Source organism: Marmota marmota, unplaced genomic scaffold, assembly GCF_001458135.2.
Source record: "Marmota marmota marmota unplaced genomic scaffold, marMar, whole genome shotgun sequence".
Taxonomy (NCBI): domain Eukaryota; kingdom Metazoa; phylum Chordata; class Mammalia; order Rodentia; family Sciuridae; genus Marmota; species Marmota marmota.
The window spans coordinates 5,377,026-5,391,157 of record NW_025999895.1 but is presented as its reverse complement, the minus strand read 5'-3'; the positions used below and the strand labels follow the sequence as shown (position 1 = coordinate 5,391,157).

The window sequence follows — 14,132 nt, the reverse complement described above, 5'->3', positions numbered from 1 at the left end:
GCACGGAGAGCGCGAGGCGGCCTCTCCCTCCCCCCTTCTTCCTCCGGCCCGGCCCAGACCGGTTCCAACCTGCTGGGGCCGGTCCCAACTGCCTCCAACTGCCACCAACCTCTGGTCGGGCCGTGGGGCGGGAAACTCGGTCCCAGCGGCCGAGTGGGGAAGGCGGGCGCTGGTGATGCGGAGTGTACATTTCTCTGGCCTGGCCTTCGAGGCCTGACTGTTGCTCAGACTATAAAACCACAGTCCCAGGCACCTTTCGGGGCGACTAGAAGTCCACGACACCACCCAGACGAGTTCCGTAGGGGCCGGCCCTAGAACCGCCTGTGAATGACGGTTTGCGTGAAGTTCTGTAAGGAGGTTCTGTGCAACGTGCACTGGAGGCCTTTTGTGTCTTGAAGGCCCCTAGGTTGTCCAGGAGGAGCACCCTTGCTTGATTTTACTTAGAACAGTTGGCTGAGAAAAACACGCAAAACCCCTAGCAGGCTGTCCTAATCCAGCCTCAGCCTGGGACCCCAAGGCTGATGACTGCCAAATGTGACCATAGAGCCCCCGCCCCCCCCCCCCCAAAATGTGGCAATAGAGGGAGTTCCAGTTGTTGACACTGCAAGATTGGCAAGATGAAAAGCCCTGGAAATCTGCTTGTGGCTACGTGTAGGTCCCAGTATTCATTTCTTTTCAAGGGACATTAAGCACTTAGTGCTAGGTGCTGTGGGAGGGAAAAAGGTGAATAAGAAGAGGTTCCTCCTGTTGCGCAAAATGCTGTTGTTTTCCCGAGTGATGTGCGTGTCTAGAAGACCACCCCGCCCCCACTGCTGGAGGAACTTGAGGGGTCAGCCAAGCCTCAAGTTGTTCAGTGAAGGAAGGGCAAGGAAGCATCTGTTAGGAGCAGAGAAACCAAAAGTAGACAGGAGGAGCTCTTGCTTGTCACAGAAGAAACACCCTTTGGGAAACTGTTCTGCGATCAGTCACAGGAAGTGTATCTGTTTCTTTGTGGGGTTCTCTGGTGTTGCCTGAAATCATCTAAGCCTCTTTGACTATAGTGTGACCCAAGTTTATAACTTTTCTGATAGGCTATTGTTTTGCTGGTCTTTGTTTTATTTACTTTTGGAGGTGCTGGGAATGGAACCCAGGGCCTGGCTCTGCCAGTGAGCTACATCCCCAGCCCTGTTGGTCTTTTCTTCTTGGAGTTCTTGCTCCATCCATTGCTGTTGACCACATGAACTTACCTTGGAGAATACCTACTATTTGAATAAGGTCATAATTCTTGATTTGCCAGTTTGGAAACTTAATATAATTGGAGCTTCTTTATAATCTCTGATTGCTCAGATCATGTTTTTATGTAAAGTACCAAACACATTTTGAGTAATGTAGGTCTTGGGTTCAGCAACTTGTGTTTCTATGTTGTGTTGTCATTTAATATACTATGTCTTTAATATACAATGTCTTCCTGATTACTTGGTCTTAACAGATTAAATTGTTTTTGACAGCTGTATGAATGTCAATAACAGTCTTTGTTCTCTTGATTTTCATTTGTTTGAAAGCTGTCTTTCCATTCTTTGTGAGGTAGGTACAGAGTAATGGGACTCTTGTTTTTGAGGTGTCTTAGTAAATCAACAGGAGTTGATGAAATGCCAAAGCTTCTTGACTTGATAAGATGGTGAAGGTTGTAGATATTACTCTCTTTGGATTTTTTTTTTTTTTTTTTTTAATGCCAGTTTAGGGATTGAAGACTTTGTACATGCTATGCAGGCATTCTACCACGGAGCTGTATCCCCAGCTCCTTGTGTTTGTATCTCCAAAATTAAGGGGGAAAAAGTTGTTTTTCATGGTAGACTTATGGATGTTCAGTAGTTGTGATGATATGGAAAATTTTATCTCCTGTCATTCAGGTCTGAGTTGACACAGGATTGCTGGCTCTGACTTTATTATTATTAAGGTGAATTCAGTTATTGTCCTTAGGGGATACAGGGGACAGGAACATTTTTATTTCTATTTCAGTATTTTCTGTGAAATCCTGAGCTGCCCTGCATTTTTTTTTTCCATTTCTCCCTTGCAGTATGAATTTCTAGCATTTGTTTCAATCTCAATATGGCTTTTATCTATTACATTGATCCAATTGTTGAATACATATAGACCTCTTATTTATTTATTTCTAAAATTTATTTATTGTTGTCCTGGGAATTGAGCCCAGGAGCATTCTACCTCTGAGTGAAATCCCCAGCCTTTTTAAAATTTTATTTTGAGACAGGTTCTCACTGTGTTGCCCAAGCTGGCCTCAAACTTAGGATCTTCCTGCCTTAGCCCAAGTAGCTGGGATTACAGATGTGCCCCACTTTGCCTGGCTATATTTTTTTTAATGTATCAAAATTCTGTTGCCTTTTAAAACTCTTATATATTAATTAATTTGGTGTGATTTCTCCCCCCCATGCTGGTGATTAAACCCAGGATCTCCCACTTGCTAGACAAGTGCTCTAACACTAAGCTACATCCTCAACTTCTAATTTGGTATATTTTTATTTCTGATATTTGAAATTATGTGACTGCTATAGTTTTATAATAATCCAGAGAAACTTGCACTAAAATTGAGTCTCATTCATCATAATGACAATTTGCCAAATAGTGAATCTACCAAAAGCAAAAATTGCTTCCCACCACGTGTAGTAGTGCGGGTCTATGATTCCAGCCACTTGGGAAACTGAGGCCAGCCACAGCAACTTAGCAAGACCCTGTCGCAAAATAAAAAAGGACTGGAATTGTAACTCAGTGGTAAAGCACTCCTGGGTTCAATCCCCAGTACCTACCCACCACTCCCCTGAAAATTGCTTTTCTGTAGGCTTGTGGTTTTTGTCCTTTATTTTTGTGTCCTCAGAGTTTGACCTCTCCTTAAGTCAAGAGGATTATTCATAGCATATTTAAAGGATAATTATTTGTTAGCAATTTTTCCCTGAACTTTTGAATAATATTGCATTAAGGGAAACTGAAATGATCCTTTCAGCAAATTGGTATAGTTAGTATACAATTGTTTAGATTTGAGGAATCAAGTCCTTATAGAAAATAGTTATATCAGGGGCTGGGGCTGGGGCTCAGTGATAATACACTGCCTGGCATATGTGAGGCACTGGGTTCAATTCTCAGTACTGCATATAAATAAATTTTTAAAAATTAAAGGTCTATCAACAACTAAAAAAATTTTAAAAAGAAAACATCAGAATTTAATCTGTTGAACAGTTCCAAGTATTTGATTAACACTCAGGAAAAGTATAATGTATGTATATTAGTAAACATTCAGTATAAGAACCACATGACCTTCTTTTATTGGGTAATTTGTCTTTTTATTTGACAAAGACTAAATTTAAACCAGCAAGACCATCTTGTACTTTAGAAGAGTTTTATATAAAACAATTTAAAATTGAGTCTGGGCCTGGTGGCTCATGCCTGTAATCCCAGCAGCTTGGGAAGCTGAGGCAGGAGAATCACAAGTTCAAAGCCACCTCAGCAATTTAGCAAGACCCTAAGCAACTTAGCAAGACTGTCTCTAAATTAAAAATAAAAAGGCTGGGGATATAGCTCAGTGGTTAAGTGCCTCTGGGTTAATTTCTGATACCAAAAAAAAAAAAAAATATATATATATATATATATATATATGTATATATGGTTGAAAGTTCATGAAAATATTTAATTTTCTTTTGTCATTGTTTTGGCCCTATAAGAGGAAGTATGCCTCAAAGATAAATCTGTTTCGGGATTCCTTCATCTGCAGTTGATTCCGGCTTCTTAATGCTCTCATTTTAAAGGGAAAGACAATTCTAGTTTAGTGAAGGTTTGTTAGTATTTTCTAGCCACTGGGTGATTTCTCATAGGAGACAGATGATAAGTGCTTCATAGCCTTTGCTATCTAGGTTTCATTTTAAGTTAGGAATAGTTTCCCGGGCATCATTAAATGAAGATAACATAGTAGTAGTTCCACAGAAAACTATTTTAAGGCAATTTTGTTAGTTTTACACATTACACATAAATGTTGTGAACTTCATTTGATTGCATCTGATTATGTTTTGGAAAATCCAGGAAATGAATGTGTATTTAAGTCATTATTGCAAATTGTAGTAAAATTGTAAATACATACTGGAGTACAACTTGTTGCACAACATAAGTCACTAAAAGTGTTACTTAGCAACCTCAGAGAGAATGAGCTAAACTACCAATAAATCTTTATGGATCTTATTGACTTGTTTATGAAATAAGACTAATTTTTTTGCTGAACAAAAATTAAGGACTCATTGTAGTCTTCATTCAAGCTCACAAAATCCCTGTTAATAAGTATTAAAGTGCCCATGCTGAGAGTAGACTCTTAAGCTCCACCCAGTTGATATTTGCTATAATCTAAATTAATAATTAAAGTCAAGATTTGCTTAATGGTTAAGTTTCTTTGTTTTAATCCAGCTATGTTAGATACTAAAGAAGGCTTCCCCACAACCCATATGCATCTGCTTTGACTGGTGGTTTCTATCATCCTACAAAGACTGTGACTTATTGGTGAGGGCAGCTGGACAACTCTGAGAGCATCTTAGAAATCCATCTTGGGCACAATCTATAAAGGAGCTCCTCTGGAAATAGCACCCCAGATAGGTGCACAAAAGCAAGACACCCTCGTGGACCTACTACCTCCCGCTTCCAACACCCTGATGACTGAAGGTGAGGTCTCCTTCCTGTGTGTCTTAGAAGCCAAGAGCACACTAGGTTATTAGAGCCCTGCAGCAGCCTGAGTAACACATACATGTAGGTATTCCTGCCAGACCTTTGCCTAAAGGTGTTTTTTCATTAGGAGAGATGCTAGGTCAGAAGAGTGGTGAAAAATAAGGTTTTATTTAAAGCAACTTTAAATAGTGGACTAGTCTATGATTATTTTCTCAAACTGAGCAATAGTTGCTTAGTGATTAAGAGTTTTGTTTTGTTGTTTTTTTAATCCAGCTGTGCTTGATATTATAGGAGGTTTTCCCACTATCCTTATGCTTCTTCTAAATTTTGAAATTGCAACTCTGGACAGTTATGACTAATCCTAGTAGATTATCTTCCCTTCTTTTTACATCTTGGATGCATTTGGGGCACACCAATGTGTTATGTGAAGATGGATGTTGAGTGTAAGTTTCGGTGTCATTCTTAGCCAACTTAGAAAAATTGCATTAGCCTAATTGCTAAAAATTCTAAGAATTGGGTTTAGTATATTTCTGAACATTGTAACTTTCTTGTTTCCTTACCATATATATACTCTATATATTGCCCCAGCCAGTCATCTTAAAATATCTGCCTAGGCAATAGAACCATTTGTGTAGAGAATTTGGGTAAAATCGAGTATGTGATCAAAGGCATGGAATTTAAGAGTGATAGAAATGTTCTGGAATTAGATAGTGGTGGTGATTACACAGGTTGGTAAATATACTGAAAATCACCAAAATGTATACTTTAAGATGGTGAGTTTTTATGTTGTATGAATTATATTTCATTTTCTTAAAAAGTTTAAAACAAAATCATTACATGAGTTTTTACTACTTCAAGCATGTGACCTGTTGCCAAGGCTCAATCGCATTTGTTCAGTGTGGGAAAGCCTGCAATTTGCAAAAAGCACCTTGATGTTCTTTTCCTAGCCTTCCCAAAGGCTGTATCCCTGTGTATACATTCTAGATGAATGGCCTAATGTTGTCAGGCTATGGAGAGGCTTTTGAGATAAGTGTATACTCACAGTACATTTGAGACTCCTAGTTGTTGATAGTTGTATTTTAAATTGTCTCTAAATTGACAGCCATTAGAGGAACAAGCAGATTTTTTCCCAATGCTTTTACAAAATGTACTGGGGTTATTTCCCAGGGTGGGTGGAAGGTGGAAGAGAAAGGTGTACTGCAAAAGTGTGATAGAATGACAGTAGAGGGGGTAGAGAGAGAAGAGGGGAGGGGAGGGGAGGGGAGGGGGGATAGTTGAGGATAGGAAAGGCAGCAGAATACAACAGACACTAGTATGGCAATATGTAAATCAATGGATGTGTAACTGATGTGATTCTGCAATTTGTATACGGGGTAAGAATGGGAGTTCATAACCCACTTGAATCAAAGTGTGAAATATGATATATCAAGAACTATGTAATGTTTTGAACAACCAACAATAAAAAAATTAAAAAAAAAAAAGTGATAGAGCCCTTTCTTCAGTTTCGGGGATGATTGTTTTAAAGCTCACAGGGGCATTTCTTAACTTCAGGTCATGTGTTTTAGGCAGTTAAGATAATGTTAGTGGCTATAATACATTAGTTCTAGTAATCTCAGCAAACTTTTAATTCTCATTAAAATCCCTCAACTTTCACCCTTTTTTCTCTGCCAGTTTGTAGAATTTGACAGCAGTATCAAGAGCTGAGGAGAAGGCGAAGATGGAAAGGAATCTAGTGACTTAAAAGTCACATAGCATTATCTGTGAGGTGACCTTTTTCCTGTTGGTGGCTCAGTTTTTTAGGAGATAAAGAAGATGCTAAGGACTTTGGCAGTGTCATCCTGTCATAGCTGAATTTATTGAAATGTTTCTTCCCTTTCCTTATTCTTCACATCAGTTTGCTTTTCATTTTCAGAATTTGACTCATTTCTTTTCTGTTAGTGTTTGAAATACCATACAGCCACCATCAGACTTCTAATAAAGGGGTGGTCCAGATCCCATCTTCCTATAAAATTTTGCCCTACTTTTAAGGGAGAGGATTTTCTTAAGAACATTACTATATCTTTTTGATGTCACTTTTATTTAAGAGGTATTAGGTACCTGATGGCCTGACGCTTTAGGTATTGTATGAATCAAACCTATCTAAACCTAATATAGAGACCACTATTTGTATTCCCTACGTAAAAACAAACTAACTGACTCATATTTTAATGAGAAGTGAAGTGTACTTTATAATGAAGTGAGAATACTTTATAATGAATATATAAAGTGTATGTTAATGAGCCAATAGAGCATGTTAAAGTTAATATTTCTGTTTTCATTTTAGTAAATTACAGTATTATAATTATGGCCTGCCAAAAACTCTCCCTGGCATATTAAATGCATGCTGTAGAGCCACTGATACTTATTTGCTACTACTATTGTTTTCCTTTAGCTCCATTAAGAAAAGCTTAGTTAACAACTAGTATAGTGGTTAATAGGACTGGCTCCAGGGTCATGCTCCCTGGGTATGAGGCTCACCTCTGCCGCTTATTAGCTGTGGTACCTTAGGCAAGTAGCTCTTTATATTTCAGTTTCCTGAGAATAGCAACAGTACCTGTCTCATGGGGTTTTTAAGAGGATTCAGTGAGTTAATACATGTAAAGTGCTTAAAACAGTGCTGGGCACTTAGCATAGAGAAGTATGATTTTTACCAATTTTTGAACCAGGCCCAAGTCACTGCTTTCAGTTGCATTGTTCCCTCCTTCAGCATCCTTAGTCACATGCCTTCTTTGACTGCATCTGCACCAAAATAGTCATTTCATAGGGTGCCTGTGGGTCAGCTTTATCTCTTGGAGTACACATCCACTCGAGTCTCACTTCAGTCTCCTATTTTTGCAGAGCCTTATTAGACTGCCTAACTCATCTTATGTGTTAGATATGTGTCCTTTGTTGACCCACTCTTTTTTTTTTCTTTTGAACCCAGGGGTACTTAACAACTGAGCCACCTCCCTAACCCTGCCTTTTTTTTTTTTTTTCCTTTTTTAAAATTTGAGACTGAGCCTTGCTGAGTTGAACTTGCAATCCTGTCTCAGTCTCCCGAACTGCTGGGATAACAAGCATGCACCACTGCGCCTTGCCTATGTTGATCTAGGGCCAAATAATTTGTTTCAGAGAATAACAGTATATAAAATGTTTATTTAAATGTGTACACCAAAATGTCATAAAATTGAAGGTTTTTTAGGGCAGCTATGTACTGAAAAACTTGAAGTAAAGGTAGTAACTGATTCGGGAAGAATAAAACAGGGTTCTGGTTCTTCTTGTGTGTTCTCCAACATCAGTGATGTGCCTGATCCTTACAAGAATTTTGTCTCCCCCATTTCTCCAGCTCCAAGATCCTTAGGGCCAGGAGACAATTGTAGAAAGAAGGAACCAGGGACAAGCAGCACTGGTTACATAGCAGTGTTGACCTCCTCATAGGTCTTGTTAGTTCTTGGGGCCAGGACAGCTTGCAGGTATGATCTTTCCAGTGAACACCAGTGCAAAGTGGGCTGAAAATGAGTGAATTTGACAAAATTATGTTGTGTGCATGTATCAACATACCACAATGAATTCCACTTTTTTTTTTAATGTCTCTCTTTTTTTTTTTTTGAGAGAGAGAGAGAATTTTTAATATTTATTTTTTAGTTTCCGGCGGACACAACATCTTTGTTTGTATGTGGTGCAGAGGATCGAACCCGGGCTGCACGCATGCCAGGCGAGCGCGCTACCACTTGAGCCACATCCCCAGCCCTGAATTCCACTTTTATAAAAAATAAAATAAATTTTATTTAAAAAAAAAAAAAGGGGAACTGGGCGTGGTGGCACACCCCTGTAATCCCAGCAGCTTGGGAGGATAGCGAGTTCAGTTGATCTTAGCCAAAAGGCAAGAAGGGATGAGGATCTTGAGTTCAAAGCCAGCCTTGGGAACAGCGAGGCACTAAGCAACTCAGTGAGACCCTGTCTCAAAATAAAATACAAAATAGGGCTGAGGATGTGGCTCAGTGTTTGAGAGCCCCCGAGTTCAATTCCCAGTACCAGGGGAAAAAAAAAAGCGGAGGGGGGTGGTGGCTAAAATGGTGGTGGGGGCAGTGCTGGCAATGGAACCCAGGGCCTTGTGTATGCTAGGCAAACACCACATCTTTTGTATATAAAATATAATCTTCAATGATGACTTGGTTTTATTTTGTTTTTTGTTTTTTTTCCCTTTCCTTTGGTGCTGCTTGCAGAATCCTATTTTTATGGTTAGATTCCAGTAAAGAATGTTTAAGATCAGGACCTTTTTTTTTTTAATATTTATTTTTCAGTATTAGTTGGACACAATACCTTTATTTTATTTATTTATTTTTGTGTGGTGCTGAGAATTGAACCCAGGGCCTCACACATGCTAGGCGAGCGCTCTACTGCTGAGCCACAACCCCAGCCCCAGATCAGGACCATTTCTTATGTCTTAAGATCCAATTTCTGTGTCTTATATGTACACTTGTTGATAAAAGTGAAATTCAGTTTTCATAGATTAGCTTATTAGATACAGGCAGATCTGTTAAGTTGTAGATCTCTACCCGAAAGGTTCTTGAGTGGTAACTGCCACTGGCCAAGAGAGTAGTAGGTTCCTTAAGAGCATTAGCTCTTCCTACTTCAAAACCCATGGCCCATGTGCTCTGACGGAGAGATATCAGGCATCCTGAGTGAATTTATGTCATTGAGTCTATTGCCCCTTCTGTTAGACTCTATCTTTTGCGTATTATATGTTGAGATTCTTCAAGTGCTGAGCACATCCAGTGTTGTAGCACTATCTCTTCCTATTGTTAGTTCTCCAGAGGCTACCACTGTCGAGGCTGTTTGCCTCTTTATTCCAATTAATAGCTGAGTCCCAGTCAACTTTTACAAATCCTAAACAAAGAAGATGCTATTTAGTGGGCCTGGGGATGTGGCTCAGTGGTAGAATGCTTGCCTAGCACATGCGAGGCCCTGCGTTCAATCTTCAGCACCATATTAAAGTGAAGGTATTGTGTCAAACTACAACTACAAAATAAATATTTCAAAAAAGAAGATGCCATTTAGTCATTCATTTTACAAAGAAATGAAAGCACTGCAAAGGAATGAATTGCCACGAATAATGAGACATTTCTCCCTGTTTTGCTGGGTTCATGCAGAGCTTTTGAGTACCAGACTTGTTCCATTTGGGATGCTGTTTGCTTTCTTTTTCCTTCAGTACATTTCTTGAGCACCTGCTATGGGTCAGTTCTGTGCAGGGATGCGAAGATGAATAGCTATGGCTGTCTATAGAGTAGTCAGAATCAACTGCTCTGGGACTGAACCAACTGTGTTCACACAATGCATTAGGAGCATGGAGTGTGCAACTAACACCACTGGGCAGGGAGGGTCAGGGAACCCTCAGGATAGAGAAGAAGCCAGAAGAGTGATTGAGACACAGGAGACAACAAGATCAAAAGTATAGAGGTATGAGACATATTGGGGAATACCATCTCTTAGAGCAGAGTTGGCAGACTACAGCCTGCCTGTCAGATCCAGCCTGCTGCCTGCTTTTATATGGTTCATGGGCTAAGAATTTTTTTTTTTTTTTGGTACCAGGTATGGAACTCAGGAGCACTCAACCACTGAGCCACATCCCCAGGCCTATTCTAATGGCTGGAAAAGAACAATATTTCATGAGGTGAAAATTAAGTGAACTTCAAAGAATCCATGAATAAGGCTGTATTTGAACCCAGATTCATTCATTTACATATCTAAGGTTGCACACTAAACTGCTGTACTGAGTAGCCACCACAGAGATTGTGGAAGGCTCTCTAGTAGTGGTGTGTCAGGGCACTCAGCTTATTTTTTTGGTATCAAGGATTGAACTCAGGAGCGCTTAACCACGGAGCCACATCCCCAGCCCTTTTTTGTAATTTTTATTTAGAGACAGAGTCTCACTGAGTTGCTTAGTACCTCGCTTTTGCAGAGGCTGGCTTTGAACTTGAGATTCTCCTGCCTCAGCCTCCCAAGTTGACATGTGTGTCCCGCTGCAGCTGGCAGTGCACTCAGCTTTGTTTCCTTGTGCTATGCATGTTAGTGTTCCATAGCACTTTATTTATCCTTTATTATCCTTATAAAACTCTCGTAAAAAAATGAGAAGAACACAGTAAAGTACAAATTATTTTGTTACTGAAGTCATTGGCAAAGCATCTAATAAAGAGCTGTGCTGGGTGTGGTGGTTGCACACCTGTAATCCTAGCTACTCAAGAGACTGAGATAGGACAATCTTAAGTTCAGGCCATCCTGGGCAACTTAGTAAGACTTTGTTTCAAAGTAAAAAGATTTTAAAAAGAACTAGGGATATAGCTCCATAGTGGTGCACTTGCCTAGCATTTGTTTCCTAGATAGTGGATGGTACATTTTCATTAGTGACTTAAGCAAAAGGTTAGAATTTTCTTTCACCTGATTGTAGTTGGTTGAAAGTGGGCTTTTTTGCCTTCCTGGGTAGCCCCTCCTCTTATGAGTACCTGTTCTGCAGGGTAGTCATCCCTGTGTGATAAATTATGAGTTGACTGTATGGTAGTGCTTTTCATAACTGTGTATTCTTCCTCCAATGCTATGCCTAATAGTGGCATCATAACCCTGTTGATGTGACTTTGTGACTTTATTCCTTGATACATTCATTCAGCAAACTTTCTTTACCCTGTCTTATCAAAGGCATTACAGTAGGTTTATACAAGCTTGCTATTAAGGAATATATAATCTAGTAGTATAAAGTTTTTTTGAGCATTGAGCACCCCACATCACAAGTGGAAAATTTCACACCTAACTTCACATGGTGGACTCCAGTCAAAATATAGGGACACAGAAAATATTCTGTAAAATTGTCTTCAGTTTGTGTACATCTCAAGGTGTATATGAAACCTAAATTTTGTGTTCAGATTTGGCTTCCATCCCTCAGTAGCTCTTTATGTATTATATACAGATATTCCAAAATTCAAAAAATCTAAAATGCTTTTGGTTTCATGCATTTCAGATGAAGGATGCTTAGCCTGCAAAGAAAAATGTTTACATTATTAATATTCACAACAGGATTGAGGCCATGAGAATGTCTGAAGAAGCTTGTGTGGTGGCCCATGCCTGTAATTGTGAAGATGAGGCAGGAGAATTGCAAGTTCGAGGACAGCCTCTTAGCAAGACCCTGTCTGTAAATAAAAAATAAAAAGGAAGGAAGGAGAAAAGAAAAAGTGCTGTGATAGCCGTTAGCTAGAGATAAGGAGTTAGGTAGAAGTCCAGGAGGGCATCACGGAGTTGGTAGCATCAGAAGATATGTGACCACGAAATTCAGCCTTGAATGGTTTCTATAGGCAAGCAAGGGGACATGAGCAAAGGCAGGAAAATGAAAGGTCTGCTTGCAAGACACCAAGGTTCCATTCATGCTGGATGGTGGTGAGGAATCCAAGGAGATGATGCTGGAAAAGGGAATTGAGCTGGACGTGTGGGGCCTGGAACTTCAGGCTAAATAGTTGGTGTGTATTCAGTGGATCCTGGAGGGGGCTGAAGGCTTTAATGATAGAATTAAATTTGTACTCTAGGAAGAATAATGAGCACTGTGCAGTGCACACTGGACAAGGGAGACCAGAGACCAGGAGACCAGTTTTTTAAAAGGTACTGACCTGGGACAGTGGCAGTGGGAATGGAAATAAAGAGGCTTACAATGAGGTAATATGTTGCCTCAGTGTCTGTCCTTATCTGTGGTACTTCTGACAAAGTCCTGTGGAGCCTGACTGCATGTGGCACTGTGACATATGCCGCAAGTAAGCAGGCTCCCTAGGTGTCGCTGTTGTCCTCAGGGACCTCTTGTTTAATATTTTTTTTTGTTGTAGATGGACACAACACCTTTTATTTATTTATTTGTTTGTTTGTTTGTTTGGGGGTACCAGGGATTGAACTCAGAGGCACTCAACATCCCCAGCCCCATTTTGTATTTTATTTAGAGAACAGGGCCTTACTGAATTGCTTAGTGCTTTACCGTTGCTGGGACTGGCTTTCAACTTGCCATCCTCCTCTTTCAACTTGCGATCCTCCTCTCTCTTTCTTTTTTTTTTTTTTTTTAAGATAGAGTGAGAGAGGGAGGGAGGGAGAGAGAGAGAGAATTTTTAATATTTATTTTTTAGTTCTCGGCGGACACAACATCTTTGTTTGTATGTGGTGCTGAGGATCGAACCCGGGCCGCACGCATGCCAGGCGAGCGCGCTACCGCTTGAGCCACATCCCCAGCCCCGATCCTCCTCTCTCAATCTCTGGAACTGCTGGGATTACAGGCTTGTGTCACTGCGCCTGACACTTGTTTATTTATTTTTGGGTGGTATTGAGGATTAAACCCAGTGCCTCACATGCTAGGCAAGTGCTCCCTCCACCACTGAGCCACAACCCCAGCCTCATCAGGGACCTCTTTTTTAGGAGGACAAACTGCTCAAGATCAGGGACCACATCTTAGATTCNGAACTCCATAATATTGAAATGATTATGAGCTTTTCCTTTTTGATTTATGTTCAGTCATGCCAGTGTAGAAATAGGCAGGAATACCCAGTGAGTAGAGCAGCTGGAGCACTTTTCCACCATTAAAGCTCTGGATCTTCAGGAATGCTACTGTGTATCCTCATCCGTTGTCCATGAACCCAGCCCAGCCCTGTCCTTCCTGAAATACTGTCCCTGATTTTGGGAAACACAAAAACCTCAAACTAACAGAATGTCCTCATTTTCTAGAAGGAGTAGCCCTTTTAAATTTTCAATTCGTTAAAAATGGCTATCTTGTTTAGGGCACTAGAAGGAAATAGTTTGATTTCGAGTTTCCACCATGGCAGGCAGCCCTTTGAATGCTACTTGTTTTTGCATAATATATCATTTAACAGATCCTAAATGTTCACGCTAAACATTTATGCATATATATTCTACTTGCAGAACAATTTTGCAAATTGCACACTGACAAAAAATGTAGAAGTTTTAATAGATTGAGTTTTTTTTTTTTTTTTTTTTAAACAGCATCAGGGATTGAATCCAGGGACACTTAACCATCAAGCCACATCCTCAGCCCTTTTTATATTTTATTTTGAGACAGGGCCTTGCTAAGTTGCTGAAGCTGACTTTGAATTTGCAGGCCTCCTGCCTCAGTCTCCTGAGCTACCAGATCATATCTTAAGTATGTCTTGTGAAATATGTGAGACATACTTATGTTAGAAAATTATTCGTCTTTTGTCTGAAGTTCCAGTTTAACTGGATATCCTGTACTTAATCTGCCAATCCTAAGTGCCCCTTCATTCTCTGCTCCTGGCTTTGGATTCAGCTTCCTCTTCTCATGAAAGTTCCTCTCTTCCCTGTTTTCTACCTGTTACCTCCTGAATTTGTTTCCTAGAGGGTCAAAAGAGTCAAAAAGAATATGT

General features: G+C 40.0%; 1 protein-coding gene across 3 annotated transcripts in view; it reads left to right on the top strand.

Annotated features, from left to right (window-relative positions):
• Unk (unk zinc finger) overlaps positions 1-14,132 on the top strand; it is a 33,884-nt gene that overhangs the window by 285 nt on the left and 19,467 nt on the right. The window contains exon 2 of one of the 3 annotated variants that reach the window (XM_048797851.1): positions 12,285-12,357. The exons of the other annotated variants lie outside the window; for them this stretch is intronic. Coding sequence (XP_048653808.1) covers positions 12,293-12,357 — 65 coding nt within the window. The 5' untranslated portion in view covers positions 12,285-12,292. The remainder of the gene's footprint in view (positions 1-12,284; positions 12,358-14,132) is intronic. 3 annotated transcript variants of the gene reach the window in all.